The sequence below is a fragment of the Physella acuta genome, unplaced genomic scaffold (genome assembly GCF_028476545.2).
Source record: "Physella acuta isolate Inbredline_101_S28 unplaced genomic scaffold, ASM2847654v3 ptg000193l, whole genome shotgun sequence".
Lineage (NCBI taxonomy): Eukaryota > Metazoa > Mollusca > Gastropoda > Physidae > Physella > Physella acuta.
In genome coordinates, this window is record NW_026731712.1 from 70,436 (window position 1) to 86,121 (window position 15,686).

The 15,686-nt window shown below is 34.2% G+C and overlaps 1 protein-coding gene and 1 long non-coding RNA gene across 3 annotated transcripts; one reads left to right on the forward strand and one right to left on the reverse strand.

Annotated features, from left to right (window-relative positions):
• Nucleotides 1-420: 420 nt before the first annotated feature.
• LOC131936878 (uncharacterized) lies at nt 421-2,633 on the reverse strand. Its single transcript, XR_009386108.1, has 3 exons — nt 2,543-2,633; nt 1,912-2,093; nt 421-1,789 (listed from the first exon to the last, which is right to left on the reverse strand). It is a non-coding gene; the product is annotated as an uncharacterized LOC131936878 (long non-coding RNA).
• Nucleotides 2,634-2,735: 102 nt separating this feature from the next.
• On the forward strand, nt 2,736-10,636 carry LOC131936875 (protein mono-ADP-ribosyltransferase PARP14). 2 transcript variants are annotated; one of them, XM_059293974.1, is made up of 12 exons: nt 2,736-2,880; nt 4,032-4,257; nt 4,894-4,932; nt 5,480-5,602; nt 6,073-6,209; nt 6,324-6,372; nt 6,481-6,595; nt 7,212-7,281; nt 7,882-8,040; nt 8,895-9,040; nt 9,481-9,632; nt 10,301-10,636. In XM_059293974.1, the coding sequence occupies exons 2-12, from the start codon at nt 4,044-4,046 to the stop codon at nt 10,573-10,575; spliced, it is 1,479 nt and encodes a 492-aa protein (XP_059149957.1). In that variant the 5' UTR covers nt 2,736-2,880; nt 4,032-4,043; the 3' UTR covers nt 10,576-10,636. The 2 variants fall into 2 exon arrangements, with proteins under 2 accessions (XP_059149957.1, XP_059149958.1); XM_059293975.1 differs by lacking the exon at nt 4,894-4,932 and having other exon boundaries at nt 4,032-4,182.
• The last annotated feature ends 5,050 nt before the right edge of the window (nt 10,637-15,686 follow it).

Below are 15,686 nucleotides of genomic sequence, written 5' to 3' on the forward strand. Positions count from 1 at the left end.
CATATAATAACATGTTTGTATGTTGATCTTGAAAAAGAGAAAAAAGAACAACGTAACACTAACAGTTTCAGTTTCGATTATGATATAAGCGGAAAACTATTAGGAATTCCGAGAGACGCGGGTATTATATAAATTATAGATCTGGACTACATCTATATCGTTGCAATTTAACCCTTTATTGCATGAATTATTGGTTTACTTGGTAAAAATTTTTTGACTTCATATTTCTACAGCAAATGGACTAACTTGAGATGTAGGGAATTTTTTTTTTGAATAGATGATAAATATCACAACAATTTTGGTCGTTGCAATTCTGCAACTATGCGCAAGGGTCAAACTTTTTTTCCATAATAAGAAAAAAAAATATTTATATAGAATTGTTGATATAAATGTAAATAACTTGTACAAATCATTTGAGAGTAACAATAGTAACATGTAAGTTTATTTATGATGAAAAGAACAGTAAAATCATGTACACTGCAAGAGAAAAAAACAACTGAAAAATTACATGCAGGTTTATTTAGTAAAAAGTTTATTAGCATTTTTTTTTTTTTTTTGCTATACAGCAAATAAAAACTTCTGTGCATTGTTGTTGCAGGACAACCTGCAACTAAATGATGAACTAAATGATATTGTCTATGTAAATCTTGAGCCCAACATATTGGGGAACACTCTGTAATAATGTCTGCTCAATATTAGCAACAGCACTTTGTCATCTTGTCCCTTTGTAGCTTTACCTGTATGCACTTCAAAATCTTGGATTATACAAGTTGTTGGACACAACAAAAACTTTGTAGCCCATCTATATGGCTTTCTATGGTTGTAGGTTGGACTGCTTTTGCCTACGATATGTGAATGGGTCGATTTGCTCATGAATACTTAGAATCTCAGATGGCATGGGGTTTGATAAGCACAGAATTCCGATATTGGTCAACTTCTGCCCTTTGAACATTGTTTGACAGGTGTAGCTTAATCTTAATCCACTCAAATCTATTGATGGTTATGTCTGTGACAGTAACACATTAGGTGGCAAGGCACCAAGATCCTTGGTATCTAGAATTTTTTTTACAATGTTTATGTAAAACACAATTTCCAGGAGATGTTTTTGTTCATCTTTATCCAGTACTAGTGGATTGTTTATGTCCTGCTGAGGACATTGTTTGACAGGTTCAGATTATTCTTATTCCGCTTGAATCTGTTGATGGTCATGACGTATGTGACCGTAACACACTTGGTGGCAAGGCTCCAATACACTCTGCATCTAAGAGTTTTTAGAATCTTTATGTAATACACACAATTTCTAGGAAATGTTTTAGCTCATTCTTATTCAGTGTTAATGGATTGTTTGTCCTGTTGAGGACATTGTACGACAGGTGCAGATTATTCTTTATCCGCTTGAATCTGTTGATGGTCATGACGTATGTGACCGTAACACACTTAGTGGCAAGGCTCCAATACACTCGGCATTTAGGAATTTTTTACAATGTTTATGTAAAATCTAATTTCCAGGAATAATCTTTATCCAGTGCTAAAGGACTGTTGATGTCATGTTAGAGGACAGTACAGTTGGATTGATACACAACTGTCCGAACACAGATTATCTATAAAGATGTCGTTGAAATAATCCAATGGCCGCCTCTGATGTTTGGCTTCTCTCCTAGGATCAGGAAATGGTGGAACATTTGCTGTTTACTGGGACTGATCATTCTGTTGTTGCTAATGAAGACCTTGGTGTAGACAATTGAGAAGGTCCTGAGGAGTTTCATCATTTTTCGCAAATGGGCATACTCTGTAGAAATACATTTTGAGAACATTATTTGGTTATAAATTATGCAATAATTGTATACAAAACAATAAATGCTTTACTAATCTACAAGCAAACCTTTAAAGTATGCAATAATAATATGTTACCTTCAACTGCGTCAGACAAATCTTCATCACCAACATCCGATAGGTCCCGGGTACTGTTTACTTTCTCTATTTCATCATTGGACAACTCACTATCTTTTGAGCCAAAAGGAGTAGCTCAGAATAAAATGGTAGAAGACTTTCAACTTAGACTCTTGGATCCATGGTTACGAATATGTGAAAGCCTAATAAAATAAAAACAAAAGGTTATTCATTATTCATTAGCCTAGCTCTTAGCGATAAATATTATATAATTATATAATAAATAAAACTAATAAAACTATTGTTAGGTTATAATTTATTATGATTATTATAGGCAAAAACTAGATCTAGTAGTTATAAATAATATACCACAACACTAAATGTATTTCACATCATAAAATAAACTATTTTGTGTATAGAAATAATTACCAAGCAAACTAAAGTCTAGCTCAGAGCAGCCATTTTTATTTATTCCGTTGCATGTAGTTGCATTACTGCAACAATACAAAACCTAGCTCTTACTAATAAAATAATAAGAATTTTATTGTGAATCAACTAAATTAGTACTAATGCATAGTTATTATTGTAAATATATTTTTTTCAGCTAGTTTATTATAATTTTAACCAGGTTTTAACGTAATTTTATACTTACCTTTTAGCAAAAAGCAGAAAAGTGTAGATCGCTTCTAAAAATGGCCGATTTTAAAAAGAAAATCTTCTTTTCAAAAGAGTTCGGGTATAAAATGTATTAAAAAGTGCTATCCGGAGTAAAATAAGTTGAAAACAAAACAAAATATTAAATAGTACAGTAATTGATTACTCCTAAAGTATTGTTGCAAAACTGCAACGCTATGCCATATAGGGTTAAAATCAACGACGTGGCCGAATATGGGATTTAAAAAATGTTAAACTTAATCATATATCTCTTAGGTCTAAAAAAATAATTTGATAATCTACATCCATATAAAAGAAATATTTAACTATTAACAAGTAAGTTATTCAATTCAGCTTCCAGTTTTAATTTTAAGCGGTAAAAAAAAAAAAAAAAAAAAAAAAGATAGGCCTACGCAAAGTAATAAAATAAACGAAATAGGCAGTTGGTTTAGTAGGAATTGGGTATAACAGAGCCTAATTTAATATTTAGTTTGGCCAACGAGAGCAGGTAGCATATAGATCTAGTATGTGAGAGCTTATGTTCGTGAAATTAGTAATAGTTAAAAGTGTTTGACAATAAATTATAGATCTATACTAATCTGTACACTTTTGAAAAGTAGATACACTTAATAACTATTTATCAAATTATCTTTGCCATTCTTTGGCAAATTATCTTTAAATTAGATTTAAACTATAGTGTTATTGTCCAGGTGTTTTTTTTTAAAAATAGTTTGTTACCCATAAGTGGTATGTCACTACTAGTAGTATACAGTATACTACTATATTTAAAGCATTTGGTAAGGTTCTAAATGTCTATTAAACGTTAGTAACAAATTATCCAATACTTTAATCAGGCTATTTTACTGATAAGGAAGGACAATTCAAGTTACTAGTATATCTTTTATATATATTATTTTAGGCTTATAGGCTTATAAGCCTATATTATTTTATTATATATATATATATATATATATATATATATATATATATATATATATATATATATATATATATATATATATATATATAGGCCTATATACACATATTTAGGCTTATATTAACATCATTTTATATAAAGTAAATCCATAATGGAGATTATATACAGATTGTACAATATAGACTGTTTACAAATCTATATTCAAATATTATTTTTCATTTACAAATGTGGTTTGTAGTCGCTAACAATAATCATGACCAGGTTTTAACCATGTCTCTAAGCCTGTCATTTATTTATTAATTTTTAGTTTAGCCTTATCTTCAACACAGGGCTCTCTAAAGCTGAAGGATAGGCGTAATGATTGTTGTATTTTTTGCCATTTTTAAAGAGGTACTATATTACCTTTACCTACGCAAGATGAAGAAGAGAAAAAAAGGAGTAATTAAATTAAGGGCTAGACATAATTATTCAAAGTATTACTTTACTTGTCATCAATGTATATGTTTATTTATTTTTCGTTCCACTCACCAAAGCACAATATTTCTTTCAGACGCCAGTTTGCATGTTTTCTCAAAACATAAAAAAAATGGAGAAAAGATTACCTAATGATGAGTATAGATTAAACAGAGCAATGAATAAAATAATGAAAACGTCTCCACAACTGGATTTTTCAATGCTAGCAGAAGCAGCGGCTGCTGCAGGTAGGATGTTTACAGAGCTCTTGACATCAGATGATTCAGCTGTTGGTATAATAATGGCCTTATATTCCGCAAAAGGTAAGAGTATATTTTTAAAAGAACCCAAAGCCTGTGAGTACTAAGTACACATTTATAAAAGTATAAAATTCACACACACAAAAACTATATTATATTTTTTTAAACAGATTTTTCAAAACTTTAAATTGCAAAAATTAAACTGTCTAAGTCATCACAAGTAAGTATATTATTTAATTTATGGTAAAATTATACCACAGATATTAAAGCAATAATAACACTCACTGTGATTCTGTAACATGAGTCAAGTCTGTTATAAAACTCATACTTTCTTCATAACAAGATATACAAAAAGTGTCAGAGTGTTTTTACAATCCTTCTAATCTATCTTTATTTTTATTTATTGATATATATATATATATATATATATATATATATATATATATATATATATATATATATATATATATATATATATATATATATATATATATATATATATATATATATATATATATATATATATATATATATATATATGTATGTATGGATGAGTGTCTTTACAATCCTTCTAATCTAACTTTATTTTTATTTATTGATATATATATATATATATATATATATATATATATGTATGGATGAGGCGCTATATAAAGGCTTTATATTTAATTATGCTTTTATTTTTCAACAAAATAAAAGCAAAGAAAACTGAGGAACCTAGTGTTGTCCATGTACCAGGTAAGTAACAAATTTCTATTATCTACAACACATACATCCAATGTTGTGTATAAGTACTCAACAGACCACCAGCTGTAACGCTGTTGTACTAGTGGTTCTAGATAAAATAATGGTAGGATTGAATGGAACCAAGGATTTTTCATTTTGCATTGCTTTTTAGCTTAAAGTCATTATTGCAATTTGGGTTACTAATAGTGTTTCTTGAAAATTTGGGGGGGGGGGGGGGCAACACTATTTGAATTCCATTTTGTTTGGGGTAACTGTAGTTACTAAAAGCTTGAGGTTTGAGTGTAGTGTTCCAGCACTTGTAAGTACCCAGCTTGTTGAAGGCATTCAGCTGGAAGATTTTCCGATAGTTTATTTATATAATATTTATTCACAGGGAGGAAGATTGATTCTTATATTAATATAATATATGTATACTTATAGAAATAGTCAGTTTGATGAAGAGCTTTTAAATCACTTAGATGATATTTTAATCTCAATAATTAAAACTTATTGTTTTTTTTTTTGTTTTTTTTTTACTTGCCTTTTGCATATCTATTAGATTCTATAGGAGCTGCCAGATATGTGGAAATGGAAGTGGATAATGTAAACAGTGTTGAAACAAATTCAGCACACACTTTTGCCAACACTGTCAATTATGGAGCTAGTACTTCAGCTGAAATAAGTAAGCTTGAATATGTGCAACATTTTAGTAGAAATATTTTTAAAATAAATTTTTTTTCTATTTATAGATTTACTAGATGATTGTAATTTTCTGAATAATTTTTTTTTCAATTTTACTTAAGCAGGTGGTCATTGTTAATATTAGTTTTACTTTTAAAATGATTTTGTTAAAAGCGTCATGAAAAGTAATGTCTCTGCATATATTTCATCATATATTATAATATTATGACTTATAAAATTTCTTTTATGCTAAGCCCAGAGTTATCACAGCTTATTGAATTTCATTACTGATGTGGTAAAAAGTGTTTTCAATTTTTTAAAATCTGTACAAATGTTTTAAAAAATATCAACCACTTTTTCTTTTAAATTTTAATTACTTTAAAACAACTTTATTAATTAAGAAAAAAATAGAGTTATGGTTACCTTTTAATTTATTGATTTTGATGATAACAATAAATAATCTATTCACAGTGGACAGGACTGTTATCCAATGTGAAAAATGTTCAAATACATTCCCTCAAAGGGAATTTAGTATTTGTGAGAGCAACCATAAAACATGCATGGGCTGTTTTAAAATTACTATTGATAACTTCGTGGATTCCAAAAACGTAATAATAATAAAAAAAAATTTCCTCTAATTATTAGAGACAATTTTATTTTAAGGAACAATCGTCATTTACTACATTTACTGTTTGTAAAGATCTTTTACTATTCATTTTCAGATAAACTTGATGTGCCCTAATGCGCCATGTAATTCTATTGTGACTTTAGGTTTGTATTATTCTAAATGAGTAAGATTTATGAATTATTTTTCAATCAGCATGTTTCACATTAATGCAATAATTACAACTTGCAAATATTATGTGTTTATGTTTGTAGATAAAGTGACAACTAGTTTGGATCCAATAATATATGAGCAGCTGAAAAAGAAGGTTTCGAAACGATTGGCTAAAGTAGAAGCACACATAAAAGAAAGCTACTTAGACAAGATTTTGTAAGTCTTTAATATATACAGTGGGGGAGAAAAAGTACCATAATATTTGGGTCTCAATATTTCTAAATTTGTAAACCATTTTGTAATGAACAAGAAGATCAAGAACATATAAATTTTTCTTTAAAAATCAGTTATTTATCTTTTTTTTATAAGTTATAATTAAATCAGTTGTATCCACAATATACTTTGTACTTGTTCTTAATAAACTAGCAAAATCAAAAGAAAAAATTCAATGCACTTTAATCAAAAGTTTTAAAATAATTTAAGATAAATTCAATAAGTTATGCTATTTTTACACGTTTTTCATGAGTTGTTCTCCTTTTTTAAATTCTAACTATGAGATGTCTTCATCTTGTAAGTTTAGTTCTTTTATTACAAGAGTTAGTTTCCCTTATCCAGGTTCTATAACTCATTTTCACCTCAAATTTTGTAATTTATTTAACAACTTAGTATAATAATTTAGATACACACTTGTTAAAAATTTAGCAGAATTTAACTGTTACTGAATTCTGTAGTCTCCTCACCCCTTAAGTGCTAATAACTAGACTAAATAGTTATCACAAATAAATAATCTTTTCAAGATTATGGTTATGGTTATTTTATTTATCTATTTCAGTTGTTTACAGTGTAAGATAGACATTACACTATCCAAAAGTGATATTTTTTACAAGTGCACAGCATGCAGGGTAATATTTTTTACCTGAGTTTAGAAAAATGAATTTAGAAAAATGAATTCCGTGTTAAATAATTTAAACTTTGAATGATTAAAAAAGAAAGATTACACGTTTACAGGGTTTATTTCCTCTTAAATACCCATCAAAGAATTGAGTTGATATTTAGCTGAAAAATGATACCTAATTAGGAGCAGAAATATGAATGTGATTAAAGGAAAATTCAGGTCAGACTTTTATCGGGGGGGGGGGGGGGGGGAAGAAACTCTGCATGGGCTTGAGTCTATAAAATGTCTGTGTTCACCCACATCTGACAGGTAATTTCTCAATTTTTATAGAAAAATAAAGGTGGCTTGGCATAGTCTACACTATTCCTTTATATGCCAAAGTCACAAAAAACAGGTAAACCGTATTTCATGTGCCTGATTGTCATTGATCATGCTGTAACTTTAAAGTAATGTTGGCTGAGGTCACAGAAACATGAACTCTACTTTACCTGCTCCATTGTCTGTCAGATATGAAAGGGTAGTTAAATTTACTTAGTAGATTATTGTCAATTAAAAATTGTAATGATTAATTAATAAAAATTTATTTGTAACTAAAACCTTTCGACAGCATGAAGCATGCCGTATTTGTCACCGGCCAGTTGAATTACCAGACAACCATGTTGAGTGTAAGGTTCTACACCATGTTGGCAGTAAATGCTTCACTGATCCTAAAATATTCCCTGCAAACTGGGAGAAGTCCAGTGCTACTGCAGTAAAAAATGTAGAGGTTTGTGAATATTTTAATTTTTTCATATTGATCATTTTATATTATGTAAGCATTAAAAAATGCAGCTGAATCCAGTATATTGGACCATCTGTCAATCTACCTAGCCACTTATTCAGATAGTATTCCAAGGAAATGAAACAATTATATTACATAAGTTTTTTTTTCAATAATTGGACCCCAAAATTATTTAAATTATAACAAGGAACTTTAAAGTAAGATAAAGAAGCATGAAGTCTTCCCTATGTATTGGATGAAGTGGGTCAGCATCAAACTGGAGGATTCCTCTGGGCTCCAAGAGAATTTATCCCATTGGTCAGAAATTCTTAAAACTTTTGTTGACTTGAGCAAAAGTGGTGACCATTTGCCCAAATATACTGGCTAGTATGTCACTGATCCATCTGCATCTCAGCTACTCAGTCAAATGTTTCCTTTCAGTTATTTACTCACTCATTTTTCACACCAAAATTAAGTAAAAAATTGAAAGTTTGAGGGGGGTGCAAATCAAAATCTTGAGGGGGGGGGGGGGTGCAAATCGAAATCTTGAGGGGGGCTAAAAACGGAAAAGTTTGTCCCCGGGCGCCGGGAAGGGTCGCTACGCCTCTGATGCACGCCAAAATGGTTGTGTTTGGATTACCTAGCACTGTCGTAAATATTACAGACATTTATTTAATGTTTAAATTAGTCATACTTTTTATATTGATAGCCTTTTACTTTTAATAACATTTTTATGTATATTAATCAGCATACTGTCTACATAATTGATTTGTTTCCCGTTTTTCCTTGTTGTTTTTGTTTTATTTTTTTTAACAAATTTTATTGTTGCAATAATAATCATTAGAATTTTTTTTTGACAGTCATTTGACTTGCTGTGCAGTGTTGAGCTCAGCACAGAGAGGCAAGCAGTTAGAAATATGTTTTATAGGACCTTCTCTGATCACTCAGTAGATCTCAAGTCAATCATGCGAATACAAAACCCACAATTGTGGGAAAAATATTATCTGTGAGTAGTAGCAGCAACTTTATGATAATAAATACTAATTGTTGAAAACTGTTTTGATAGACTGGCTTTCTAATAAAAATATTGCACTTTTAATTAAAGTTTAAATGTTAGTTTTAAAGCTGACGTCACTGAAAAATTATTATCATTTATTTACATTTTTTATTTGATAAAATAAATACCTATGTTTTTGCTCCCCCATTCAGCATTATTAATATGACAATTAAAAAACTGAATATAATATATAATAATAATATATTTAATTTAATTTTTTTTTAAACTGGCTTGTAGTTTGTAACATTTACAGGCGTTCATCAGTAACATCTATTCTATATTATTTGTATAAAATACATTTACTGTCTTATTTTCTCATCCCCACTCTCCCATATCCCTCAATAATAAAAATTACAGTTGATATTAAAGAGTTATAACTTTTCAAACAGGAAGAGGAAACACATGGTGGAGGAGATAGGGCTTGACAAGATCAAAGAACGAGCACTCTTCCATGGGACCAAAAAAGAAAATATTGATTTGATTTGTCAAGAAGGTTTTGACTTAAGAGTCCCAACAGCCAATGCAGCTCATTATGGGAAAGGTATTTTTTTTACTCTTTTTAAATATGCAATTCTGAAAAGTGTCTATGATTCATCCCAGAGCTAAGAATTGGATATGTTTAGGCCTAATACTACCTGATTAGAAGGCATATTGGTCTGTTAGTAATATTTTTTAAAATATTTTTTATAACAGTCTGCACAGTTGGGCTCTGGTTATGCACAAAAAAGCTGTTATATTCCGTTTAAAATAAAACAGAATAAAGCTTTAATAAAGATTAATAAAGCTAATAATTACATTATGAGTAGGCGTTAAAAAAAAATGTAAAGAATCCTCTTTAGACCTAGTGATTCATTGGGCAGATGACAAAGTAGAGTTCATATGTTTCTTGACCTTGGCATATGAAGGGAATGTGTGGTCAGCACTTTGCCCAGCCGCCTTTACTTTCCTTAACATGAGTTAGGTACCCATCAGAGCTGGGTTGACTCAGGGATGTTCTACTGAGTTGGACACTGGATTTTGGGTTATCAGCCTAGTAATATACCACAGACCAGCCCATACACAATATGCATTGGTATTTTTAGAAACTACACCAACAAAACTTGTGTAACTTTAAAAACATTAAGAACAATTGTTAAGCAAAAATAAAGTAGTATGTTATATAATCCGACCTTTAAATGTGAATTTTCACTAATTTTTTAAATTTTTCAGGAATATATTTTAGTCCATGGTCCAAACAATCTAACCTGTATACAGAAGGATGTGAACAAATGATTATAGCTAGAGTCTTGTGTGGATATTCTACTGTAGGGTCATCTGGAATGACCCGTCCACCAAAAGACAGTTCTGGAAGGTTTTACGACACAACTGTTGACAATCTGGACAGGCCAGTCAGATTTTGTGTGTTTGACAACAGTCAGTGTTATCCAGCTTATATTATTGACTACTCTAAGAAAGAATCCAGTGAATCTAGTGATAGTGACTAGATTCAGTCTTCATTAAAAAGATATTGTACTGTTTTTTGTTGTTGTTTTTTTGTTTTTTTTGGTAAAGGAATGGTAAAGCTCATGGTTGCTAAACCGTAAAGTTCGAACCCTCGGGCAGATGAGGCTCGACAGCTAGGGACAGCAACTTTTCTAGGAGAGGCAACTCCAAAATCAAACTACAGTTGTCTTGTAGTTTGTTCCTGGTTGGACAAATCCAAAAAGAAAAGTGGGCTGAAATCGGAGTTAACGGCCTACATGGCGCATAACATTAACACGAAATTGTGTAGGAGGGAATCCCTTCCAACATTAAAATTAAAAAGGGAGAATTTTTTATTGCCTAGCATGTTTCTTGGGTGTGAACTGAATTGGACTTAGTATTCTCTTGCTACTTATTTCAGCATATGCTTCTCCACTGGTGATAGAACTATATTGTCTTAAGTAGTCCAGACATTTTCTATTTAATTTAATATTTTTCTATTTTGTACTGGTGTAGGGGGGTTTGTGTTAGATGTGCTCTAGTTTGGGAGGGGTTGCATTGATGCCTGATATAAACTCTAATTACTTGTGTTAAATTAGAAATTAAATAATAACAGACATTCAATTTGATCAGTGATATGTTGAGCATATTTGTGCATAATTGCTAGCACTGTTTATTTATATTTTAAACAATTTTAAACATATAAGCTATATATATATATATATATATATATATATATATATATATATATATATATATATATATCTGTTTATCATAGCTTTTACTTAAAAAAAAATAATGTATTATTATAACAATAAAAATGTGTGTTTCTGTTTAAAGCTTAAATATGATATATTAAATTAATTATAGTTTTGAATCATATCTAATATCGTGGGTTGTTTTCCTTTGTCTACTAATAGAATTATGAATAATTATCTGGACATATCAATGGTGTGAGTACCAAGCCCGGCCCTAATCCAAAGTAGTTTAAGAACTGTAAACTTAATTTAAGTAAGTTACTCTTTTGGAACTGATGGTATTTTGTACGGATAAAGAAGTAGTAGTTCTTCAGTTTTATGACTATGGCATATGAACTTTATGAGGAGATAGTGTGGTCATTGGCGTAGCTATGGGAGGCGAGTGGGGCGGACGCCCCCAAACCTTGGGTGGGCGTCAAACAGGTTTGAAAAAAATGATAAGCTTATTCTGGGCTGTAGTAGTAAACTCGAGGTTTAGAAAAAAACTGCCACTTGGCTTTATGGACTTACTTTACTGTTTTCTACATCAATTGTTTGTCTCCAAAATAAGTGTTAGAAGTAGTAAATCGACTTCATAAATTACTTAACTTAGTCTGGAACACAGGACAGGTCCCAACCGATTGGAAAAGGGGCCTCCTTGTGAAGTTGCCAAAGAACGGTGATTTATCTCAGTGTGGAAAATGGAGGGGTATTACCTTGTTGTCCATCCCAAGTAAAGTCCTTACTAGAGTCATTTTGGACAGAATGAAAGAAGCAATTGACCTTAAGCTAAGAGAGGAACAAACAGGGTTTAGGATGGAAAGATTTTGTACAGATCAAATAGCCACTCTTAGGATTATTGTAGAACAGACAATAGAATTGCAGGCCCCGCTTTACATCTGCTTTGTTGACTGAGATGGCTTTTGATAGTGTGGATAGGCAAACAATATGGAATCTGTTGAGACACTATGGTGTACCTGCTGTTAGTGGAAATAATTCAGCAACTTTACAGTGGATTTGCATGCCAAGTTAGCCATGCTGGGAAACTGTCTGAAGAGTTTCTGTTCAACACAGATGTTAGACAAGGATGTCTGTTGTCGCCCCTTCTCTTCTTGGTAGTTCTCGATTGGGTGACGCACACCGAAGAGATGCCTGGAAGAAACTCTGCATACTTGTAGTCAGTGGCGTAGCGAGGTCGGGTGTCACCCGGTGCGGCACTTAATGGTGTCACCCCCCCCCCCCCCCCAGAGGCATAGAGACCCTTCCCAGGGACAAACTTTCAAATTTTCGATTTGCACCCCCCCCTCAAACTTTCGATTTGCACCCCCCCCCCCCTCGAGTTTTCGATTTGCACCCCCCCCCCCTCAAACTTTCGATTTGCACCCCCCCCCCCCTCGAGTTTTTTTCTATATATTTTTCTATTTTTTGCCTTGGTGTCACCCCCCTAAATGGTGTCACCCGGTGCGGTCCGCACCCCCGCCCCCCCCCCTCGCTACGCCCCTGCTTGTAGTGGCACTATCAATCATAACTTTTTTTTTCATTTTTTACAGGAGAAATAGGGAAATGTCTTTTCTTTGTCCCGTATAGCTTAGGTCGGGCTTCTTACTATGAAATTTGCCGATTGATATAGTTAACCAAGTAACTATCTTTTCTTTCCTTTTACCCGTGCTTATTGCTCTGGTCGGTCTCTCTTTTCCTAGCATCATTTCCTCATTATCCTCCGTCTCCGTGATACGCTTTTCAGGTATGTAACTCGTGTTCCTTCTGCCGTCTCTGTTTTCCCGGTTATTACCCTTGGCTTATTCGGGGAGTTAACCTTGTTATCCAGCTTTCATTCCTTTTCCAGCGTGCTTTCCCTTTTATTGACACTGATGATTTTCGCTCACTACCGTCTATGAGTGAGCTGTGTTCAGTTTTGCCCCACTTAAGGTCGCCGTTTCTTTAAATTTTATTCTCTTTTGACTATGACACGGGATAGTGTAGTCTTCTGTGCCCGTTCTTCGTATCATTCTTGGACTTCGTGATCGTGTTTTGGAACTTCAACGCATCTTGGTTGAGAATGATATCGACAAAGCATTTCTTCAGGAGTAAATTCAGGAGACTAGACTCAGACTGGATTGCGCCGATTACTTTCTCTTGCCTGGTTATTATCACCACACATTTGACGTTGTTCTGACTCTGGATTGGGTCGCAGTTGTCGCGGAGTTACCACATCAATCCGCAGCGGTATTAGTTTGGACGAGATACCGGTAGCAGACCTTTCGTCAACCAATATCTTGGGACATCGTATCAAGGTAAGATGGCAGATATTTTCGATTTATAATGTTATTGAACCTTGGGACCTACGTCACGCTTTGATCTGTAGCTATGAACTGTTTCGCCGCCTTCTGCTCACCGACCCCATACGGCAGATGGTTGACCGGTGGCGGAGCAAGGAGCACCTCCTTGGGGGATTGTTTCGAAGGACTTTGGGGGAGCAGGCGGAATATTTAATTTCATTCCTACCTTCACCATTGTCTTTCTCTCGCTAGCCTATTAGACAGCATGCTGCCTATCCACCCTACATTTTACCTGATATACCTGCCGTTTTACCTTACCTGATTCTCCCCGTACGCCAGGGGACTAGTTAGCTTCATTCCAAAGACTTTGGGGCTCTTCCCTTCCAGACTCGTTGTGCATCTATACCGATGGCTCGACCCCTGAGAGGTCAACCCTCAGTGGTTATGGTTTCTATATAGTGCTTGGACCGACAAATGTTAGGATATGTGGCCCTGTGTAATATTTAACTCGATTCTCGGGGACAAACGTACTTTTCGCAGCTCGCAGCCCTCGTTTGGGTTACCCCAAGCGAGACCGCGTTGGACAGGCTATTGAGTCTTTTCTCGATAAGCACGGGTTACGGGTCATGCAGTCCCCTTCAACCCCTCCAACTTTTATTCGCAAAGGCAGTGGCGCTAACTCGCGGCCTGATTTGACGATTATGACTCCACGCTTATTTCGAGTTGCACATACTTCTGTGCTTGATGATATTGGATCGGATCACTTGCCCTTAGTGACTAGTTTGACATTGAATTTTCGACGGGAAGCCAAAGCACATGCTCGTTTCGTTTATCGTCATGCTGATTGGGAGCGTTTCACCTCTCATCTGGAGAAAGGTATTACCAGATTTAACGCTCGTTTAGGGACAGTGGACCAGGCGTACCAATCATGTATTCGCCCAGTTATGTCAGCCGCCCGTGCAGCGATTCCTCGAGTGCCGTGTGGACGGCCTGGGGGGGGGGGGGGGGGGGGTTGTGGTCGGCCTAATTATCCAGAGTGAAAGCCCAACGCAATCGGTCACGGAGGCGTGTGGCCCGATGTATTTCCATGACTCGACTCTTAGCTTACCGTGATTGCCGTCGACTTATTACCAAGACCATTCGGTCTTTACAGCGAGCAACTTGGCGTGAAAGGACTGCTGCCCTTAATTCCAATGTGTCATCAGAACGTATTTTTCATTTATTTAAGACTGCACATGATGAAACTCGCATTTCTACTCTTAATGCCCCCTTAAATACCAAGAAGGGACTGTTATATTCCAATGTCAGCAGGGTCTGAGGCATTGAACCGACATTATGCAACATATGGAAAAAACAGAGACCATTGCTATCCATCAATTGCTTCATGCCGAGCGGGTTGTGATAAGACATCTCTGCCTGATGCCCAGATTTTTTTTTCTTCATCGTTCCAGTTGGGTGAACTTGAGATAGCCGTCTCCAAGTTGTCTTCCCATTGTGCTGCCGGAGACGAGGGTGTTTCGTGCGCCGAGAGCATTCCTTGTTTTCTTTAACACAACTCTTTATGACTCCATGTTGACCAAGGAGTGGCTTCGTGCTTACTTAACTCTTATCCACAAGAAGGAAAGATTAATCTGACGTCACCTCTTATCGTCCTATTTCACTCTCAAGCTGGCTTGGTAAGTTTACGGAGAGAATGGTCTCTGCCCGTCTTACCTACTTGGAGTCCTCAAACCTGCTGAGTCCTTACCAATTTGATTTTCGTGGTGGCAAGCGTGCATTGGACATGGTCATACGCTTTCTACAAGACGTCTGTGAGGGATTTATACGGAATGAGCCCACTGCTGTTACGGGTCAGTTGTAGGTTAGATAGAAATAGGTTAGAATAATCTAGAATTAGGGGAGAGTGCGTGTGTGAGTTGAGTTTAACCTCCAGTATTGTTAACCCCGGTGTGTTTATGTATTGTGATCCCAAGGTCGAATGCGGTATAAAAGTTGGAGTGAATGGTTGTAAGGGGTTAATTGGTAACGGTTAGGGCGAGGGCTACTCTGTTATGTGAAGAATTGAGTCCAAATAACAGTATTGAAGTTAACCACGAATCGTTTCCTAAGTGAACCAAA